Source organism: Schistocerca nitens, chromosome 9, assembly GCF_023898315.1.
Source record: "Schistocerca nitens isolate TAMUIC-IGC-003100 chromosome 9, iqSchNite1.1, whole genome shotgun sequence".
Classification (NCBI taxonomy): Eukaryota; Metazoa; Arthropoda; class Insecta; order Orthoptera; family Acrididae; genus Schistocerca; species Schistocerca nitens.
Genome location: NC_064622.1, coordinates 209,889,892 through 209,911,533, shown reverse-complemented (window position 1 = coordinate 209,911,533; position 21,642 = coordinate 209,889,892). Strand labels below are relative to the sequence as shown.

At 40.6% G+C, this 21,642-nt stretch overlaps 1 protein-coding gene across 1 annotated transcript; it reads right to left on the bottom strand.

Annotated features, from left to right (window-relative positions):
• Positions 1–12,612: 12,612 nt before the first annotated feature.
• On the bottom strand, positions 12,613–13,293 carry LOC126204112 (uncharacterized). Its single transcript, XM_049938528.1, has one exon. The coding sequence runs from the start codon at positions 13,291–13,293 to the stop codon at positions 12,613–12,615; it is 681 nt and encodes a 226-aa protein (XP_049794485.1).
• Positions 13,294–21,642: the final 8,349 nt, after the last annotated feature.

Here is a 21,642-nt window from a genome sequence, read left to right as displayed (position 1 = left end):
AAGACATCGGGGAATGAATTCCATGGTACTAGAGGGAGCTGCGAAGGGCAAAAACTGCAGGGGAAGACAGAGATTGGAATATATCCAGCAAATAATTGAGGACTATGTTTCAAGTACCATCCTGAGCTAAACAGGTGGCTGGTCGCATCAAACCAGTCAGAAGACTGATAAAAAAAATTAACCGTCCTTTCATAGCTGCAATGTATTTTATTTGTTCCCCACGCGTTTCACATTTTTACGGTAAGGCATCTTCAGTGGAATCTAGAATATTCCAGTTTTGTTTTGACATATGATATTTGTAGATTATGAAACAGTTCACGTCTTGTTTTATTACGTAATAAATGCTTATAGTTATTCGAGTTTCTGTCGGGCATTGCGTTTCCGTTCGTCTGATCGCATGTTGGAAGACTTCACTTAAGAAATAGAAGTCACATTTTCACGTCAAGTACGTCTTTTTTCACATTTTTCATGTTCTTTGTGCTAACTGCTGAAGAGTTCTACTATTCTTCTGTCGCTAGTTGTAGGTGTTTTTTTTCGAAAATTGCGGTTTTACTCTCGTAACTACTGTGTTTTCACTTCATGTCTCTTCCTGTTTGGTTTGTTTCCTAGCGAACCAACGAAGTATGTACTGAAAACTAACGTCTTTTCATTTTCGTTCTCTTTATATCTCACTGTGTGTGTGTGTGTGTGTGTGCGCGCGCGCAAGAGAGAGAGAGACAGTAAGAGAGAGACAGAGAGAGAGAAAGACAGAGAGAGTATGAGCGGTTTGATGTCAGATACAGAGAACACATGCGAACCTAGAAGCATGGGGCAATTCTCACCACGTTTCCAGAACGCTTAAGAGAACCCAATCAAATGCAAACGTCTAGGTAAGAAAACATGAAAATAATTATAATCAACAGTAAAAAAACATCTCCTAACCTCGCAAAAAATCACCACATAAAGAAAAACAAAGCAGAATAGGAAACCTTCATGAATGATGAAGTACACATGACAAAGATTTAACTTTTTGTACTAATAGATAAAATAATTGAGTAACCCTCCAACAGTGGATTATTATCTTACAAATATCACACAACCTCTTTCCTCGAACCTCTCTACATGATGTTTAAACCGAAACTAAAATCAGCTGAACTCAAACAGTTTCAATGATTGTCTGACAGCTATTACATTCTCTTTCAACTACCTACATCTCTCCCTGACTAACCCCCCGCCCATCCACCAAACCACTCACACACACACACACACACACACACACACACACACACACACACACACAGAGAGAGAGAGAGAGAGAGAGAGAGATAAGAATAACGAAAATGAAGGTTGGTAAGTAAACAACAGCATATACTTCGTTAAGTTGGTAAGTAAACAAACCAAACAGGAAGAGACATAATGTGAACCCTTATAGTTACGATATGAAATCGCAGTTTTAGAAATAATACTTATAACTAGTGATAGAAAAACAGTAGTGGTCTATATCAATTAGGGCACTGAGTATGAAAATTATGATGAAAGAACTTTGTAACGTGAAAATGTGGTTACGTTTCGTAAGTGAATTTACAGTGTAGCCTCCAGCATGTGACCAGATGAGCAGCAACGCATATGCCATTTACATACTCGAATAACTGTAAATAATCTTTTATTTACGCATACGGAAAGACGTGAACAGTTGGACTGTTTTATATTCTACGCTTATCGCTTACCAAAGCAAAACTATCATTCCAATAATGTTTTCATAATTCGGAGCCACAGTCGTAATATATTTCTTTAAAGTCAGTACCGCCATTAGACTGTTGTTTATTTACAGTGTTACATTTATACTCACACAATCATGATTTCGGCTTCAAAATGTCATTATCAAGTGTTTTATGTGTTATAGATTACCTAACATGGCAATTCAGCATCTACTTCGTTAGGATGATTGTGTAAGTATAAATGTAACACTGTCAATAAACAACAATCTAATGGCAGTAATGACTTTAAAAGAGATGCATCTTTCTAGATTTCATGGAAGATGTCTTAAAGTAAAATGCGAAAGTCGTCTGGAAGAAATAAAATATCCTGCAGCAAGTAAGAGGCGGCTTTTATGTAAAAAACCAATATTTATAGCTTGCTTCGGATGATGGTCACGCAAACAAACTTGTTATATTTCCCAATACTTATCTGTAGTGCTTTATGTAACATGTCCTTCCTACCAACACCTCTGTCTTCTGCCTCTCTTTCCGCGATTTCGTGTCTATAGCCGTGCATTCGCTTATTACCCACCTGACCTTTCATCATTAAACATCTTCTTATTCTGCTTTCGACTAATGAGGGCAAAAGTTAGACGTACAAATGGTGGAATTTGTTGTTACGGAGCATGTGCAATATTCGAGCAAAACAAGTGTGACTGCAGGCCACTTGCGTCGTTTATACACACGTTAGAATCGTGTGTTGACGAGCAAAAAAAAAAAAACAACGGAAGTTGTCAAAATGAGACATGGCTGACGCAATTTCTTAACTCAGGGGGATGGTGTGCGATGAAAGGCTCAGTCAGATCTGTGACAGGCCAAGCTCTGAATTGTTTTGGTGGTAAAATTTCGTTGACTTTTTTTCATGGGATGAGACTCAGATTCGCATTCCAAGAGGTTTGGACAAAGTCAGCCTAAGGATATTGCTTTACTTGGCGTTGCGTCCTCGAAAAAACTCGTAATTACAGTCTGTCCTACTTAATGGCCATCAAATACAATGAGTGTTGTGTTTAATATAACTTACATGAGCGTGAGGTGGCCAATCTCGGGAACAACGCTCAACTCATCAAATTGAAGGGAACACTTGACTTTTAGAATGAAAGTTGGATCCAATATTAATTATTTCAAATTTAGTTTTTTTTTTTTTTTTTTTTTTTTTTTACCTTGCTCAACACACTCACTGGAAGATGGCTGCCTCCATGGAAAACTTCAGTATAAACGATTTTTAAGACTTACAGGTATGTTTACAATACTAAAAATTAGGTTAAAATAAGCAGCTGAAATAAATATATTGAATGTTTTATGAATACAGCGATGTTCATGATTTATCCCTTTGAGTACCATTTGTCTTTGCCTGAAACCAAAATATTAATAATTTTGTTTTGCAGTTCCATTGCCTTTAGCATGAAACCACCGATTCAGTCGCAAGACAGAAACATTTAACGGCTCACTGAGGTCATTTTACGAATGTAGTCACCAACTCCTAAGAAATCCTCGGTGTCATCCACCTGCCATTGCTGAGTAATTTAAAAATGTACCTACATAGACAGAACCCACTACGAGAGTAGTACGTGCCTGCACGCAAGCTACATTGATGCTCTTTCGTCCTACAGTCCTGCTCTAGCGGCTGGTACTGAGCCGTCAGGAATCAGAGGCTGTCAAAGCAGTTGCTTGTCTGCAAGCGCCTAGGCCTCCGTCACGGGTTATGTCTATACAGCGATATTTTGTAAATACTCAATAAAGATGGGTGGATGCTAGAGAGTGTTTTGCCGAAATGGGGGAGGGAGGGGTTGTCATAGACGGACCTATGTTGTTTTATTCACGCATGTGTCAATATCGCACCACCTCGGCATAAGTACAGGACGACAAAATTAGGAGTGCTAAAAAGGCTGCATGGGACCACCTTCAAATTTCGTGGAATTGTTTTGAAACGACTCAAGTAATACCAGCAATATAAGAGACCAAAAATTGAGGTCGCGCAACGCTCAAAACTTTGCGTTCATGTTCGAGGGACTGTAGCCCCACAACGTCCTTAAAGAAGGGTTTAAACGTTCGAGGGGACAGCAGTGTCAAAGGGTGTGAAGAATGCCTTCTTCATGTTACTCATAGCACTGCAGACTGCCGCTTTAGGTCTTGAAACGTGCGGGGATCAGTGCTCTAGGGCAAGGAGCGGCTGCATTGGCGCCATTTATGGCACCCCCTGCGGCCTTTTCGTGCCTGTTCTGAGCGATGGTGTCTGGAATGTTTTCCTCGGCCACTCATGGGAAAACAGAGTGATTTCAACGCTGTGCATTGCGATTGTGACCTCCATCGCAGGGGCAATAGAAGAACGGGTGGAATATAAGTAAGAGGGACCCTGAAGACTTTCTAATCGTGTGACACGTTCACAGTGGCATTGGGAAAAACTGTGGTGATATTTGGTACCTACATTACATATTTAATTCACAGTATACGTCACATGACATTTCGAGGAATACCCATTTTTTTTTTTTTCGCAAGTGTCGGCACCTTACTATTTGAATAGTCGTCTGGATCGAGAGCAAGGCGCCATTAATTTGCACAATTACAGAGGAAAGCTCTACGCAGCTTTGAGCCATATTTGAATCTTAAGCGTCGCAATTGGAGGGAATTAAGAGGTTCACACGTTCAGCATCACTTACATGATTCGCAAACATTTGGGAAACGTTCGCACATTTTCACTAGACATAATATTAGCCACAGACAGTTGAGGTACACAAATTCCCCCCCAGAGAGGCAAAAGTTTGATGAAAGGAAGGGGATCCACCCATCGTCTACCAGTGATCTAGCCAAATCCAGTAATATGCCGACTCTGTATAGAGATGAAGCTAAGGGTGGGGTAGGACATCAAACGGGCCGACTTGGAGCAGTACAGGCTCAACAGGACATTTTAATTTCCACTGTCTATACTCTTAGAAATAAATTCATGAAACGTTGTCAGGATGACTAGGAAGAATTCAGGATTCAGACTCATAGCCGTGGAAGTTCAAAAACATAACAACATAATTTTCTTTTCGATGTAGAATTACATCATTTTTTCACCTACTGTTGGCTGCATTTCTTGCTGCAGGTACACTTTTCTTCATAAGTAAGAGATATTTTTTCATGAATTTTGCACAGCATACAAACCATACTTACACGTGTATGAAATTCTAGAATTTTCCGAATCTATTGAAAACTGTGGCAAACATTAAGATATTTAACTACAAAATTTGAGTTTTTTTTAAAAACACGAAGTTTAAAATGTAACAGCTCATTCATTTTTTCCTAAATTAAATAAATTCTAGAATATCATACGCCTGTAAGTATGGTTTGTATGCTGTTCAAAATTCATCGAAGAATCTCATTTACTTATGAAGAAACGTGTACCTGACATTTACTTCTTTTCCTTGTAACGTTTAATAGTTCTTCCCGTAACTGCAGTGGTACAGCGTATCGCTATATAGAGAATTCTGAAAACCAGAGATTATTAATACGTACATACAAGGTCATGAAGTTAAATGTTTGAGAGGAAGATTTTGTGGTACAGAAGTAGTAGTATCAAGCCATTTTCAGAGTAATTTTGATATCAAATTGATATGCAAATTAATTAAATTGATCAATAAATCACCCCCGCCCCTGCACACCCCCAACCACCGCCGCCTACACCCATCCACCCCCAATCCTGACCACGCCCACCCCTACTCAACGGATGACGTCAAATGTCTTTCTCAGCTGCATGTGTACCCCAGCCCCTACCCTACCCACCCCATCTTCCCTTACCAACTACCCTATTGGCGGGAATTTCGAATTTTGGTGGGAATTTATAATTTTAGCAGGGATTCCTTTGTTTCAGGGCTGTGCTGACATCCCATTCCAACCAGGAATTGATGGGAAATTAAAATTGGCAGTATCCATTCCAGGACTCAGACCCTGGTCCCCCTGGGTGGAAAGCCCAATTGCACCCCCCCCCCCCCCAATAACACAATTAAACCACCTTAGCCACTTGGAATTGATGGTAAATTGAAAATGGCTGTGCGCTCTTTGGGACCCGAACTCTGATTCTACTGGATGGAAAGTCGTAATGCACTCCCAAGACATGGAAACTGTCCAGATGTGGGAGAGGAAAGTTAGAGTAGTGAACTTTATTTATTTTGCTCGGGAAACTGACGCTAATATCGATCTTAATTACGTAATTAATCCCAAAGATCTGGCCTAATTACGCAACTACATGCATAGCGCTACACAAAGACGCCATAAAAGCGCAATAACCCTCAAAAATTGACGATAACATACAACAGGTGTTATCCAAGTGGAAAGCAATTTCGCAACACCACTCAAAACTAGCGAGACACACTCAAATTCTACCCTACACCTACAAGCTGGCAGGAGAAAGGAAGGGGTGTAAGGTACTATCTTTATTCTTTTTGGCAGGAACAATGTTCGACTGACGAGACGCTGGTTCTGGACAGAGAGGAGCTTAAAAAGTGCATTACCTGTGAGCATACAGTATCTATAGTTGTTTTATGTCACATCTAGTTACAGATATCTGCTCAAAAATCACCCTGCAGCTCAGGTAATCGATGCCAATACATGCTACCACAAGTGTTGGAAAAGTGCATCATAGTTCTAATTAATCTTCGAAATAGTCGTGAAAAAACCAGCACTCGTATTGAACCAGTCATATTGCAGCACATGCACTGGGGAAAATCGTCGTCCTAAAAGACTGTTGAGGGGTCAGTGGTTGAAAGTCTGTCCTCCTTGATGGGAATCCACAAGCTGCGGAACATCGAGGTCCGCTTCCTCCCTCCTCCTCCTACAGGGGAGGCGGGACACAGGCTTCTTGGAACAGTCAGCTCCTCCGCCAAGTGTCTCGTAGCTTCCCTGCACACTCACTGCCTGCCCTATACTGCCATCCTCTCCAGTCACTGGAGACACTCGGCCATCTGCGGCCCATGCACAGATACATACTTACAGAAAACAGAGCAAACGTGCTTCAACTATAGAATATGCGGTTGGAGGAGACTGGTTGCATTCGAGTATAGTGCTGCACCGTGCCGCACGACCAGAAAAATAGTGCGTTTGCGCTAGATGTTGGCACCCATAATACATTTACAAGCAATTTTGCAACATGGGACGGTAAGTGATGTCATGATCACATGGATAGAAGTGGAAAAAAATCGATAAAATGACGGAAAATTACGTACAAATTGAGGGAAAATACGCCGAAATGTGGGGAAATTGAGGGAATACTGGCCTGTCTCCTGATTGGTGCAGAACAGCTCTTGTACATGGGAACGATTATACAACAGCAAGAGGAATGTGGGAAAACAATAGGATGGAAGCAACAGGAACTGGGGATACAGTCTTTTATTTTTCGTCGAAGCAACATTGTACTATATGCCAATTGAGAAACTAGTGACTCACGCAAAATGACTACTGTCTTTGATGATTTCCTGGAAAAAAGATAACCATCTGCTTCTAAACTTACTTGCATATGCGTTAAAGGATGACGGAGAATGGATGGAGTGATAGGGTGAGTTGGGGTTGTAATGAGGTAGTATATAATAGTAAACTGATGATGTATTCTAGAGAGAGAGAGAGAGACATGTTGCGGCAAGTCATTTTTCAATATTTTTCCCATTACTCTGTTGGGATGCATCAGTTGTGTGATATAACCTGCACTCAACCCCCATACAACTGCGTGCTCTGTGTGTGAGTGTGTGATGTACAGCACTGTTAGCCTGCGATCGTTAACAGCAAACCTCTTGCTCATCAGAGGACTTCGTTCCTCTTTCAACATATTCCTCTACACGAACGAAGATATATGCGACATACCCCATTTCCCTGCCCCATCTTGGGCATCAAATCGAGTGTTCAGTTTCATAACTATGGTGATTCTAAGTTAGTGACAGGTGTTTGTGAGATATTACAATCCTCGTGTATACATCTGCCTGAGATATGTCCTTTTTACGCAGTTATTGGCAGAATGATGTGTAATTTCACATGTCATACACAACTGCTATGCGTTTGTCCCTTACTTTGTTAACGACATTCCCCATCACTAACGATCACTTTATATAGGACTGATGTGAGCATAGTATCCTTTCTGAACTATGATTGGATGTGTGTAGTGGGGGCTATACACCTCTGGAGAGCTATATTGTACGTGTATCAGAAGGAATTGATGTTTTGAGGAAGTTGTTTTCCATTTTACAGTTTATGACCATAGTTTATAGTAGAGAAACCTGCTAGGAGAATGTATGTCATGCGCTGGAAATATATTTCTTACATTGTGATAGTAACAGTGCTGCATTCCATACAAACAATAGGTCAGAAACTGCAACGAAGTAACATTATGGCATGTTTTAAGTGCAGACCATTGTAGCCGTAGAAGTGCATGTGCTTATTTTCTCTCTTACCAATACCTTCTTGGTAATGACCCCAGACACTAGAAAAGTACTTTAGAATTGCTAGTGCAGTTGATTTACGTAAAAGGCAGCAAACTCCGTCCGTCTGGAGCTCAATCATGCATAAAAACCATCCGTTTCTTGTTCTTAACCGTCTGTTATATCATCACAACAGTTTCATATCTACTGTGCACCGATAAGGGGTGCTAACATATTTGACATTCGCGCACCTGGAGAAATCTTGTGCTCTTCGATGAGTGCGGGACATCAGATACAGCCTTCGTTCACACTGATCCTACACGAAATGTGGAATGTAGTGGTCTGCTTCTGGTCAGCTGCAGGGAGTGTTGGGCAAAGACAATGTGAGGAGAGCTTCCGGTCTCTAACTTTGTCCTAAGAATGCGAGAATGCCCTGTGACACCCATTCACAGAGAGAAAGATCGTAAGTTACGCACTATGATCAAAGTGCTAGAGAATGTTGTCTGGTATACTTTGGTGAGTATGTTCGAGAATTAACAATGAATGAACAGTCTGCACAGTCATCTACTTACATTCATCATGGTAACCGCAAAGTAGTGGAGGGGCTATTCAGCAATGATACAGAATCATGCTGCCGCGTCATTGATCGGTGTTGAAATTACATAAAAATTGCTAATACTGATAGCACTGTCAACTATGATACTTATTATTATAGTACATAGACAGTGTCTTTTCCATCCCAACAGTCCAGGTACGCTGTTGATTACCACATAATGTGATTTACACCGTGCGATGTCTAGTTTTCTGGGGGAGTTAATGGACCAAGCGTGTTAATTTCAGTTTAGAATCTGACACAGACTTCGAAGTCGTGGCGGAAAAATAAATGTATGGAAGTGTGCAAAGCTTGTTACAGCAGAAAAAGCGGTGTATCAAACAACGACTGATAACATGTGAGAGAAGGTTCTCATACAGTACAGGTGATAAAACTTTACACCGATCTGTGCAAGCGAGGTCGATTACTGGCCACCAGCTCCACTGGATAAATACCTACATATTTAATAGGATCGCCACATATGCTCGATGGCATCACATAGACGGTATTTGTTTTCAATATATCGGAAGAGAGAGATGCGGTAAAAATCTATCGGATGAAATTAACAGAGCATTTATAGTTCGTAATTTTTCTCGGCTGGATGGTGCAGAATAACGATGCTAGAATGCTTGGGTGATAGACATGAATGGATCCTGAGGGACGCGGATCTGCTTCGATGCTGATTCTTCCTAATTTCCCCAGCAAGAAACACCACCGTAACTGTTCGTACTGTCGTCGTGTTGAAGGAGCAGGCTTTATTTCACACTGACGTTACACATTGTACACAGGTGGCGGAGCTACGACAATATGTTCCCACTTCGACAGAGTGGTCAAAACACGCTCCTATAGCATTGGCTCAACCCACGCCGTTGCTACACAGGTTGCAGAATTTGGTGGATATTGCTCTCTCCAACTTCTGAGTGAAATTGCTAAAACTGATCTCGCTATCAGCTGCAGTGTGTATTACAGTACATAGCTCCGTATCAATGGCTTCTTTCCAATCCTGACCGTGCACTTGGTATGCTATTGATTACCGCGTAATGATTGACTGACAACACTCCGTTGACATGAAGGGAACCTTAAAAGGCAGAACACTGGATATCTGCTACTTGTAACTGTGGAACATGGAATTAAATGTAGGAGTCATTACATCCATATAGCTCTTAGGGAGCCCCCCTCATTGCTACAGACTCGTTCTATCTCTATATGCTACTATACCCTGTCCAGTTTATTATTTTTTTCCACCAATAACAGTGACTCTTTTTATTTGTGGTACCTCATGTGTGTTGTGAACAGCACATTCCGGCGATGGTCAGCACCGGAACAGTAATCATGTACTTGATTGAAAAATGAAGGAACAGTGCTTTTCTAAACGAAGCAGAGAGACATCCACTACCCTTTCGATGGGAAGATGAGATTAACTGTACAGGTAATCACCTTGGAATAGTGGTGGGAGGCGCTCTACGAACTGCAAACTCTTCCAGTTTCCATATGTTGCGATGTCTTTCACATTTTTTTCAATGAGAAACAACGTGTCTGTGTTTTATTTCTACTAGCCTGTGGCATGGTAGCTGTATAATTTATGCCATACAACGTTCAGTTTTCTGTGAGAGCCAGAGGATCGAAACATGTTATTGTCAGTTTAGCAGCAGCTGACATGGGTCTGTAAGTCATGGTAGGAAAAACGAAGCGTATGGCGGTGTACACTGATTGGGTATGTTACAACAAAAAAAAACATTGTATTATATCGGTTATGAAGGAGCAATACAAGCGCCCTCTCGTGTGATTGATACTCTTTTGGATATGGTCATCCTACAGTGCAGGTGATGAAACTTACACCTGTCTGTGGAAGCGACTTACTTTTAATGGAACGGATGGAATCTATGTTACGTATCTGATCACATTTGGTACCTCTCCATAGGTTTTGGCAGCGAATGCAGTACAAACTACAATATTATGAGTGCTAAAAAATCTTTTTGCATCTGTCGTTAAAGAATGGTTGACATTAATACTGTGCATTCTCTAGATCAAACATCTGAGAATTTGCAGCAACTAACGCATGGTACTGGGTATATATAAAATGTAGAAGTCATACCCGCTATCCCCACGGTGAGGGCACTAAAGCAAGACACGGTGATTCGCAGGACGGCGCGGCAGCGTACGCAGTACGGTGTGCATCTGGTGGTCGGTGGTACAAACGTTCCTATATGGTTAAATAGAGTATTTAATATGTAACTATCAAACAAGGTATCTACTTTAAATCCCCTCCGTTGTTACAATGGACCGACATCCTAGTAGTGGACTTGCACGACAGTTCATGCAGGTAACTTCCTTTTGCAGCGACCTTTGAAGTGGTAGGTGGTACGGCAGAGGTGGTCCTAAATCATTGACAAGATTGTAGGAGGTGTGGCAACTATGCATGATGCACAACCAATAAGATAGCTGCCCTTGAATAGGACAAGGGACCTAGAGGATGTGGCAGAGGTGGTAAGACCCATAATTATTATAAAAGGGTGTGGGAGATAAGGCAACAACGCATACTACCCTACTGCCCTTTAGTTGGCAAAAACACGATTCTGCATCCATGATCTTCAGATTTATAAAAAACCTCAAAAAAGGCAAAGGAACCTAATTACAAGCTGTCAACAGAAGGTAAAATAAAAGGTAAAATAATGGAAATTACACAATAGAGAATAGATAGGAAACATATATATAAAATCATTATTGTTACAGTAACAAGCCATATGCGGTTGCCCGGACAAGTTACTTCAGTTTCTCTCCCTCTACGCTAAAATTAAAAACGACAGGATATTCGACCATAAGGAGGCGAAGCATCAAATGCAGATACCACCAAGCAAGAAAACGTAGTCATCGTTTCGCTACGTACAGTACCAACAGAAATAACGGAATAATAATTCCAAGTTAAAAGATAAAGTACAAAGAAATATAAAATGACAGAATGAGAAATTTTGTGTAAGCGACCCATGGTAATCTGCGGCCAAGTTCAAAGTAATGTACGGTAAGTATGGTGTGTCTGATTTATACCACGATTACAATTGTTTCAGTAAAAACGCCGTCATAATTGTGCAAAAGCCAGTAATAAGCAATCATCGAAATGTACAACATAAAGCACAGACAATTGCAATAACCGTTAGGCGGAACAAGTACCCCTTTTCCTCGTGTTTTCAAACTATTCTGCCAGTGTACAATAAAGTGCGTAACAAATGCAAAACAAATCCATTATAGGTGCAGTTCAAAATGTTGACAGCATGAGCATGGCAGAGTGTATATCTCCTGTTAAAGCGCAACTAATTCTGCCGAAAAAACAAATCGGAGACAGGAATGAGCAACACTGAATGCAATCTTGGCGACGAAGAGTAGATTAGTCCTTGTTGGTGTCAACAGCAAGTACCGTAGATTAATGGAAATAATTTGTTTCGAAAGAAGACACTCAGCCTATAATATCGACATTTGCTCTCTTGAGAAAATATTTTCAGTGCACTGCAGCTACGGAGATAAACAGGGGATGTTATCAAACGAAATTCAACTACCCTACAGCAGTGAGCCCCAGCAGACCACGTGTTTCTGATACTAAATTAGTTCGAAAATGTTCCTAAAAAACCTGTGAAATTTTGTAGGTGGAGTTCCAGATCGCCCTGCGCAGCAGAGAAACTTGAATGTTTTCAGTTTAGACATTTCTGACGATAATGTTATTACTGTAATATGCTTTTTGGTATGTATTTTTGTCTGTTTCAGCCTTCTGTTTCATTCTAGATAATTAGCCTAAAACTGACAATCAATGATCAGGCCTTGTTTTCCCATCGTGCAAACTGTAGATTCTTCTCGTTTGAAACTAACTGTTCTTGCGATCAAGATTAAGAGTTAAGAACATTTTGATGTATTATAACCACGTGGTCCATTCCTCGTGCGTGCTCCGTTCGTTGACCAAGACAAGCTTCGCAGAATTCGTTGAAATTGGAAGGCGCTTTTCAACGTACCTGAGAATCTGTTGATGGGTTTCAATACAGAGACACAATTCTCTGTATACATTGTCTCCGGTACTTCTAATCGCTTGCCGCTTGCGCCAAAATCCGTCGCCAAGCATCTTCAGACGGGCAACGCGCGACGCGAGGATCTTCATCTGCGCGGCCACCAGGATCATGATGGATACAAAGAGGCAGTCGATGCCGAAGCTGATCTGCGTCATCCACGCTCCGGCCATGCACTGCACAGCGTACGACAGCTCGTAATAATTGCTGTTGTTGTCCCAGGGATGCTGCGCTAGGGGCAAACGGCGTGCACCTCCTTTCATGATGAGCGGCATGGGGTACCACGTGACGTACTGGGACACCATGAGCAGTAGCATGGCCGTGGTGAGGCAGGCCGCGGTCCTCTTGGAGCGCCACAACAAGTGACCGAGGACCGGGTCATGGGAGCAGAGTTCGCTCTGCACCAGTATCAGACCGTCCACTCGTCGGACCAGGGCAAAGTACTGCCGTCTGCGCCACACGAAGAGCGCCATCTTGACGACGATGCTCCCACCGTTGAAAGTACTTATGAGTACCAGCGTTGCTTCCTCCATGTCTCCCCACTGGAAGAAGAAGGATGTCGAACCCTCACTAACGTACCAGATGCCCAGTGCGAAGTTAAAGATGCTGTAAACGTGGTACAATCGACACCTTGATAAAGGCCACGCCCCAAAATAACACAAGTGGCGCATATTCAGCTTCAAGACTGACCGCTCGCTTTCTGACCAGGACAAAGAATACTCTGTGACATCTCTTTGCCTGCTTTTCATCGCTCCCCTTCCGCCTGCGAATCAAGATACTACGTCTGAATCGACTTCCGTCACACAGACCGGTGCAGCCAGTTGAGCGAAATTGTAACTAATCCATTCATCCTCTCAAGCCATTTACGCTGCAAGTTGCTTGTAAACATATATATACAGGACTGCTACCTGTACAAATTTTAGAGGTTGAGATGAATTCTCAATTACAAAGTAATATTGCAGCACTTAACATCTGATTTATTCATCATCTTCGTCATTTATTCTTGTCTGAGTTATGTAACGTAAACAAACACAGTAAGTCAATGGGGTTTAATAAAACAGCCTTAATGAAACGTTAAACAATCCAGTTTGAGATGGATACTTAAAAGTCACGTGACGATGTATGTTGTTCATCACGCCCGTAAAAAGTTAATAACGAAAATCTATAAAAAGTATTTTTACAACCCTCGTTTTTAAGCCATTACGATATGTGCTGTGAACGTCAAATTTGTCTCCAAGTTACACCTTGAGACAACAATCCAAGTCGCGTACGTAGTGCGAGTAATATACAAAAACAGATGACCATAAAATAAAACTAGCTTTGCAGTAAAGCTATTTCCATGAATTAAGATTAATCCCAGGGTGTTATCACTCTATGTAACATTCAAAGGCTTGTTCGTTTTACTCAATAAGAAAACGTATATCTGGTATATTTGAGTGAAATACAACCCTGTAGGCAAGGACAGAGTTAACTTCATTCCAAACTACTGTGTGCTACAAAGCACATCAAAATATATATTTCGCAAATATCATGTTACTTTTGTTTACAGTTGGAAAATTTGATAGATAAACCTGCAGCGTACTATATTATTCAAGGAAACTTACTGAAACAGTGAAAACAAGTGGTTATCGATAACCGGTAAATTCTCCGGTATGTGGCACAGACGTAATTTAGAAAGGAAATGAACTCGGACTCTATCAAGCACGAATTTTAATTCTGAAATTATTTGTCGCTGTTCTTTTGTTGGCGACCGGCCGTGGTGGCCGAGCGGTTCTAGGCGCTCAGTCTGGATTCGCACGACTGCTACGGTCGCAGGTTCGAATCCTATCTCGGGCATGGATGTGTGTGATGTCCTTAGGTTAGTTAGGTTTAAGTAGTTCTAAGTTCTAGGGGACTGATGACCACAGATGTTAAGTCCCATAGTGCTGAGAGCCATTTGAACCATTTTTTTTTTTATTGGCGATCAACTTATGAGAGTGGTAGAACAATATCACGTTTGAAAGACATGGGCTAGACACGAAAAAATTTTCCGACACTTAATGTGAGATGACGACAAATATCAGTTGAAATGTAATCTTGAACTTAAATCACTTTCTCATACTTAATATCCACAAGGTATCAAGTTAGAAGTTCTCTAGGTACACCGATGCATCATTTTCCCCAGTCTATACCGATACTCGACTGAAAGGTCTCTGATCACAAGGCTAACGAAAATATTGGACTTAACTGTTTAGGTTAAACGTGTGTACTGTATTAAAGCTATTTTGATGGCAGTCTTCATTCTTTCATATCGTGTAAGACTCTGTACATTTTTGAAACTAGTAACAAAATGCATGCAAGGTTAAACTATACTTTTTCAGGGGTTAACAATTTGAACAATGAAACGGAATGTCTTTAACACTGAACTCTTGATATTTGCAAATGAACTCAGTTCTTTTAAATGTAGTAACCATTTTCCCTCTCTTGAGAATTGAAATTTTTATTGTGGCTTTCACTTTCCGGTTATTGGTGTGAAGCACAGTAACGATGTAAAACAGAGACCATTAAAAACAACATTGACAAGATATTCTTGACTGCGTCCCGTTTAAATTTGAACAGTATATTTGTTCTTAGGTATATAATCATGTTGTCCCTCGGAACAGTTTTCCACATTGTAAAGAAACCTACTTTTCCGTAGTATCGTCTGTTGTTTCAGTAAAAGATTGCAGAACATTTAAATTTGACACTATCGTTTCCAAATGGAATAACCAAATACATTAAACTTCTATTGTAAGGTTGGTTTGAGGCAAAACAGTGCAATGTGTGCTAAGGTGCAACCATCTGCATCTACGTCGAAGCAGATAAAATAATTAATTACAAAATTACAATGTGTTATATTTACTCCACAGTTCCTTTTGCATAATTAGATTTCTTGGGACTTTATCGAAATAAATTAAGCTATAGCAGAACGGTAAAATCGTGAGAAATCAGTGACGCCAATAGCATCACATTTAATAGAGCTCGATATGGCAGGAAACACAGGGTGAAATTAATATTACTTATCTTTATATGCGTCCAAAGTCATTAAAGTTATACAGTTCTCTGTACTTTAGTTGCAGAGGTATTATGAATGCAGCTGCCTGATTGCCGGACAAAGCATTAGCATCAATTTGCTTCACAGATACCTGTCTGACATTTTGTTTGTGACTGCAAATATTTTTCTCGCTAAACCGGACATTTATATTAATTTTAGAGAGAAATTAGTGAGAATGTAAACCCGGAGGAGAGTACTGTAAGAAAATGAGTCACAAATTGCCGGCAGTCCGAAAAGGAGAGAAACTAAACATCTGAGGTGTGATGTTACAGATGAATACAGAAAACTAAATAGACTGCTAAGATACAAGATGAGGAATCTAGTATCAGAGTTGATGACGTCAGGAATAATTGAAAAATCTTGACTAGAGAAAAGAACGTGATGGTGTGTTAAGACTTCAAGTGACGCTAGAGGGAGTCGTATTGGGCAAAACCACTGATGAAGACAGACATTGCAGTGTATCTGACAAACAAGTGATCACTGCAGCGAATATCTGCTAATAGGAGGAGATTTTCATTACCTTGTTGATGTACAACGTACGTAATGTAACAAACTTTTTTAAATGCATCATGCCTTAGTGGATACTACGTGACATGTGAGACATTGGAAATGACTGTGCGTTATTCCTGAGTTGGATAGTGGAAACACACCTAATTTTAATAAAATCCAGAGTCTCAAGAAGAAGAACAAACGCACACTGGTGCGAACAAATGAAAATAAAAAGGGTGATTACCCTTTAAACTCCCGTCACAACAAGATCCTTACAGACTGCATATTTTCGAAAACCTTACTCAGTAAAATAGGATATCTTGGTGGTAAAGGCGTTATAATGTGTCACATCGTACTGATATTCGTGTGACGGGCCTTCTTCAAATTTCTGCTTAGAAGTGCCTCTCGCTAATGCTGATGGTTTCTTCGGAGAATACGTTACTAAGCAGAGCCAACAGCTTTTCTGCAATTTGTGGGAAACCTTTCCCATGCAATGCTTTTAGTGGTTGCATCATTGTTAGGGTTGCCAGGTGACGCAATTAGTCGGGATTGTCCCGGTTTTAAATTTCAAGTCCCGATGTCTCTGCTACATCTTTCGGGACGTTCAAATGTCCCGGGTATCTCCATTTTCATTCTTAACAACGGAGCTGGCGTGAGATACGCGCGAAACACGCGGCCGCAAGGGGCGGTATGTCTGCGGGACCACAACGCAGTGTCAGGGTGGCCGACCTGCTGCGCTAGGTGAGTGAGGGAAGAGGAGGAAAATTTTGTAAGCATCCATTTCCTCCTTCTTTTGTTTTGAGAGCAGCCATTTTTGTCTTTATCTACTGAGTGAAAAAGCTATTTTTATTAGTTGTTGCCTTTAGCTTTAGAATGACTTGTAGTTATTGTTGCGTTTATTAAGAGTGAAAAATACAGAATTCGTTTTGGCAGCTGGCCGAGTAATTGAAGGCTGATCAGACTCCTTACTGCTTTCCTTAACAGCGGTAAAAGAAGCGCGTCACAATTTGTTCTAGCTTGGGACTATATAATTTACATTAATGTAATAAGTAAGTGTTTTTCATGCACTGTACAATTAGTATTGTGCTTGCATGTTGATCGTAAGTTATCTTTTCTCCTTCGATAATTTAGAAAGAAAAATTTGTTTTCTTACAATCATTTTATTACCAGTATGACAAAAAGCATGCGTCGAATCAGAAGCTAAATGAAAACAGGTAAAAGAAAGATAAATGTAAATAGCTGAATAAAAAAAACTAACTAAATGAAAATAAGGGGAAGAAAAGTGATGTGTTACTGATACTAAAACTAGTTTCTTACTCTTTCTTGAATAATTACACGTAAGAGCTAACGCACGATAGGGATGACGTAGGTCTAGGACTGTTCTTTCTAATGAGCGACCGCGGTGCAGTGCGTTAACATTTTTTATTTGCCTTACATTACGTTCTTAATTTCAGAATTACAGTACAAAAAGTTAAGAGAAATGAATAGAAAGTCATTCCATTAGCTTGCCGTCATGAGATATCCGTTATCTCTGTAGATGCTACTACGAATAGCATAGTCTCTGCTACATGCTACATCTGAAACATCGAGTTCAGAAGAATGTAACGAAAATTTACGTAGCTGAACTTTACTGACGCATGAAGCCAGATCGTCTCAGAGGGCTGCGCTTTTCTGTAACGCTTACTCTTGCTTCAATGTTATATGAGAAGTTTAAAGAGTCATAGAAACGGGAAGGGGAAGCCTATGTTTCACAGGGCGGACGAAAGTGCAACTAGAGCGAGGGAATGAACATATTAATATTTTGGTTTCCTAAAATCAAAATTCACTTACTGTGCTGACTATCAAGAATAAAGTTTGTTGCAGTGACAACTTAAAGCGGTTATTTTTCTTAATGTATTTTTTATTGCGAATCACGTAATTTCGTGTATCTATACAAATTACTAGCTGACCCGGCGATTCCTCGCAATTGCTAAATATGTATGGGAATTCCATATACATCCTGATTTCCTTGCCCTCTCTCTCTGCCCATCTCCTCATCCCTCAGCTATCTTAGTTTATGTCTTCCTCTTCTCGTCTCTCTTTGCATAACCTCCTTCCCCGTCCCTGTGTCCTCCTCCACCTCCTCCACCCCCATCACGTCTGAATATTGAATAGAATATCGTGAAAAACTGGAAATAAATCGGTTAAGATATTTTCGAGATTTGTGGTAACAATCATTCCTCTATGTATTACTGTATTACATGTGCCTAAATTCGGTGTTTTACCCTTAAAGAGTGCAGTTGGACTAAACTACATGGCCAATTCCTTTTGATGCCTTCCTTGCTGCTCAAACTTCCCTCATTCGCACGCTGTGTTTCTGTTTCCGGTCCTCTGTCCATCCTTCTTGTCGGCTTCGTGTCTTCGGCTTCATCTTGATTGCCTTTTTGCTTGCTCATATTTCTTTCACCTTCCGGCTGTAATCTTGCTTGCGTTCTTCGGTCCATTTTACGCCTGTTCGTTTGTCACAGTGTATGTCATGTAGTTTACTTTTCTTAATGATGTTCCTGAATTTTATTCTGTCGTTTATTGTGTCTGCTGTTCTGTTGAGTTGGCTCAGGTCGTTTTTTACCTCTGCCACCTATTTGTTGTTTCTAGTGGTTACCCAGTGAAAGATCTGTTCGGTCAGTCTGTGTAATGGCATTCTGCATAGGTGTCCATATAATTGTAGTCTGCGTTTTCTAATCTTTTCTGTGATTGTCTCCGTATGTTTGTATAGTTACTCAGTAGGTTTCTTGATCCCTATTCCATTGTTGTTAGTTGTGCCAAATATTTTCCTATGTATTTTCTGTTCTCCTTTTTCTAAATGTCTGATACGTGTACGCCCTAAGATTAGTATGGTCTCTGCTTCATATATTGCCTCGGGGAGCACCACCGTGTCGTAGTGGCTTAATTTGGCTTTTTTTGAGATAGCCTTCTTGTTGTAATGATTCTACACTACTTCGTATGCCTTGCCCAGTTTAGTTTTTCTTTCTGTGTTTGAGTCTCTGTGATGTCCGCTCATTTGTTATGTTTCACCGAGGTATTTGAAGTTTGCCGTTTTGTAAATAGTGCCATACCTCGTGTTAAGAAATGAGAGTTTCTTTGTGCTCTTGAACTGTGTCTTTTCGTAAGGGATCTGTAGTCCAGTTTTGGAAGCGATTTCGTGTAGTTTTTCTATAGTGTCATTTGTTTCGTTTATACCTTTCGTGACAATCGCCAAATCGTCTGCAAAATCCAGGCATTTAATCTGTAGGTTTCCTAAGATTATCCACTGTTGTGATGTTTCTAACACTAGATTGAAAAGGAGAGGTGAGAGGCCATCTCCTTGTCGGACTCCTGCACGAATTTCAAAGGGCTGTGATAGTTCCCCACAGATCTTTTCTTTGGAGGTCACGATTTACTCTATGATAGTAGGTGTTTTCTTGTCTACTTTGTAATCTGCTAGAATTTTGAAGAGGGTTTTCCGGTCGATAGAGTCGTAATGAAGCAGTCAAAAAGGAATACAAACGTCTCAAAAATGAGATCGACAGGAAGTGCAAAATGGCTAAGCGGGGATGGCTAGAGGACAAAGTAAGGCTGAAGAGGCTGATCTCACTAGGGGTAAGATAGATACTGCCTACAGGAGAATTAAGAAGACCTTTGGAGAAAATAGAACCAATTGCATGAATATCAAGAGCTCAGATGGAAACCCAGTTCTAAGCAAAGAAGGGAAAGCAGAAAGGTGGAAGGATTATATAGAGGATCCATACAAGGGTGATGTACTTTAGGACAATATTATTGAAATGGAAGAGGATGTAGATGAAGATGAAATGGGAGGTATGATACAGCTTGAAGAGTTTGACAGAGCACTCAAACACATGAGTCGAAACAAGGCCGCGGGAGTAGACAATTTTCGATTAGAATTACTGACAGCCTTGGGATAGCCAGTCCTGACAAAACTCTACCATCTGGTGAGCAAGATGTACGAAATATCCTCAGACTTGAAGATGAATATAATAATTTCAGTCCCAAGGAAAGCAGGTGTTGACGGATGTGAAAATTACAGAACTATTAGTTTAATAAGTCACAGCTGCAAAATACTAACGCGTAATCTTTACAGACGAATGGAAAAACTGGTAGAAGCCGACCTCGGGGAAGATCAGTTTGGATTCCGTAGAAATATTGGAACACGTGAGGCAATACTGACCCTACGACTTATCTTAGAAGAAAGATTATGGAAAGGCAAACCTACGTGCGTAGCATTTGTAGACTTAGAGAAAGCTTTTGACAATGTCGACTGGTATACTCTCTTTCAAATTCTAAAGGTGGCAGGGGTAATATACAGGGAGCGAAGGGCTATTTACAATTTGTACAGAAACCAGATGGCAGTTATAAGAGTCGAGGGACATGAAAGGGATGCAGTGATTGGGAAGGGAGTGAGACAGACAGGGTTGTAGCCTCTCCCCGATGTTATTCGATCTGTATATTGAGCAAGCAGTGGAGGAAACAAAAGACAAATTCGGAGTAGTTATTAAATCCATGGAGAAGAAATAAAAACTTTGAGGTTCGACGATGACATTGTAATTCTGTCAGAGACAGCAAAGGACTTGGAAGACTAGTTGAACGGAATGGACAGTGTCTTGAAAGGAGGATATAAGATGAAAATCAACCATAGCAAAACGAGGATAATGGTATGTGCTCGAATTAAGGCGGGTGATGCTGAGGGAATTAGAGTAAGAGATGAGACACTTAAAGTAGTAAATGAGTTTTGCTATTTTCGGAGCAAAATAACTGATGATGGTCGAAGTAGAGAGGACATAAAATGTAGACTGACAATGGAAAGGAAAGCGTTTCTGAAGAAGAGAAATTTGTTAACATCTAGAATCGATTTAAGTTTCTGGAAGTCGTTTCTGAAAGTATTTGTATGAAGCAAATGGAGTGAAACATGGACGAAAAATAGTTTTGACGAGAAGAGTATAGATACTTTCGAAATGTGGTGCTACAGAAGAGTGCTAAAGATTAGATGGGTAGATCACATAATTAATGAGGAGGTATTGAATAGAACTGGGGAGAAGAGGAGTTTGTGGCACATCTTGACTAGAAGAAGGGATCGGTTGGTAGGACATGTGCTGAGGCATCAAGGGATCACCAATTTAGTACAGGAGGGCAGCGCGGAGGGTAAAAATCGTAGAGGGAGACCAAGAGATAATTTCATTAAGCAGATTCAGAAGGATGTAGGTTGCAGTAGGTACTGGGAGATGAAGAAGCTTGCACAGAATAGAGTAGCATGGAGAGCTGCATCAAACCAGTCTCAGGACTGAAG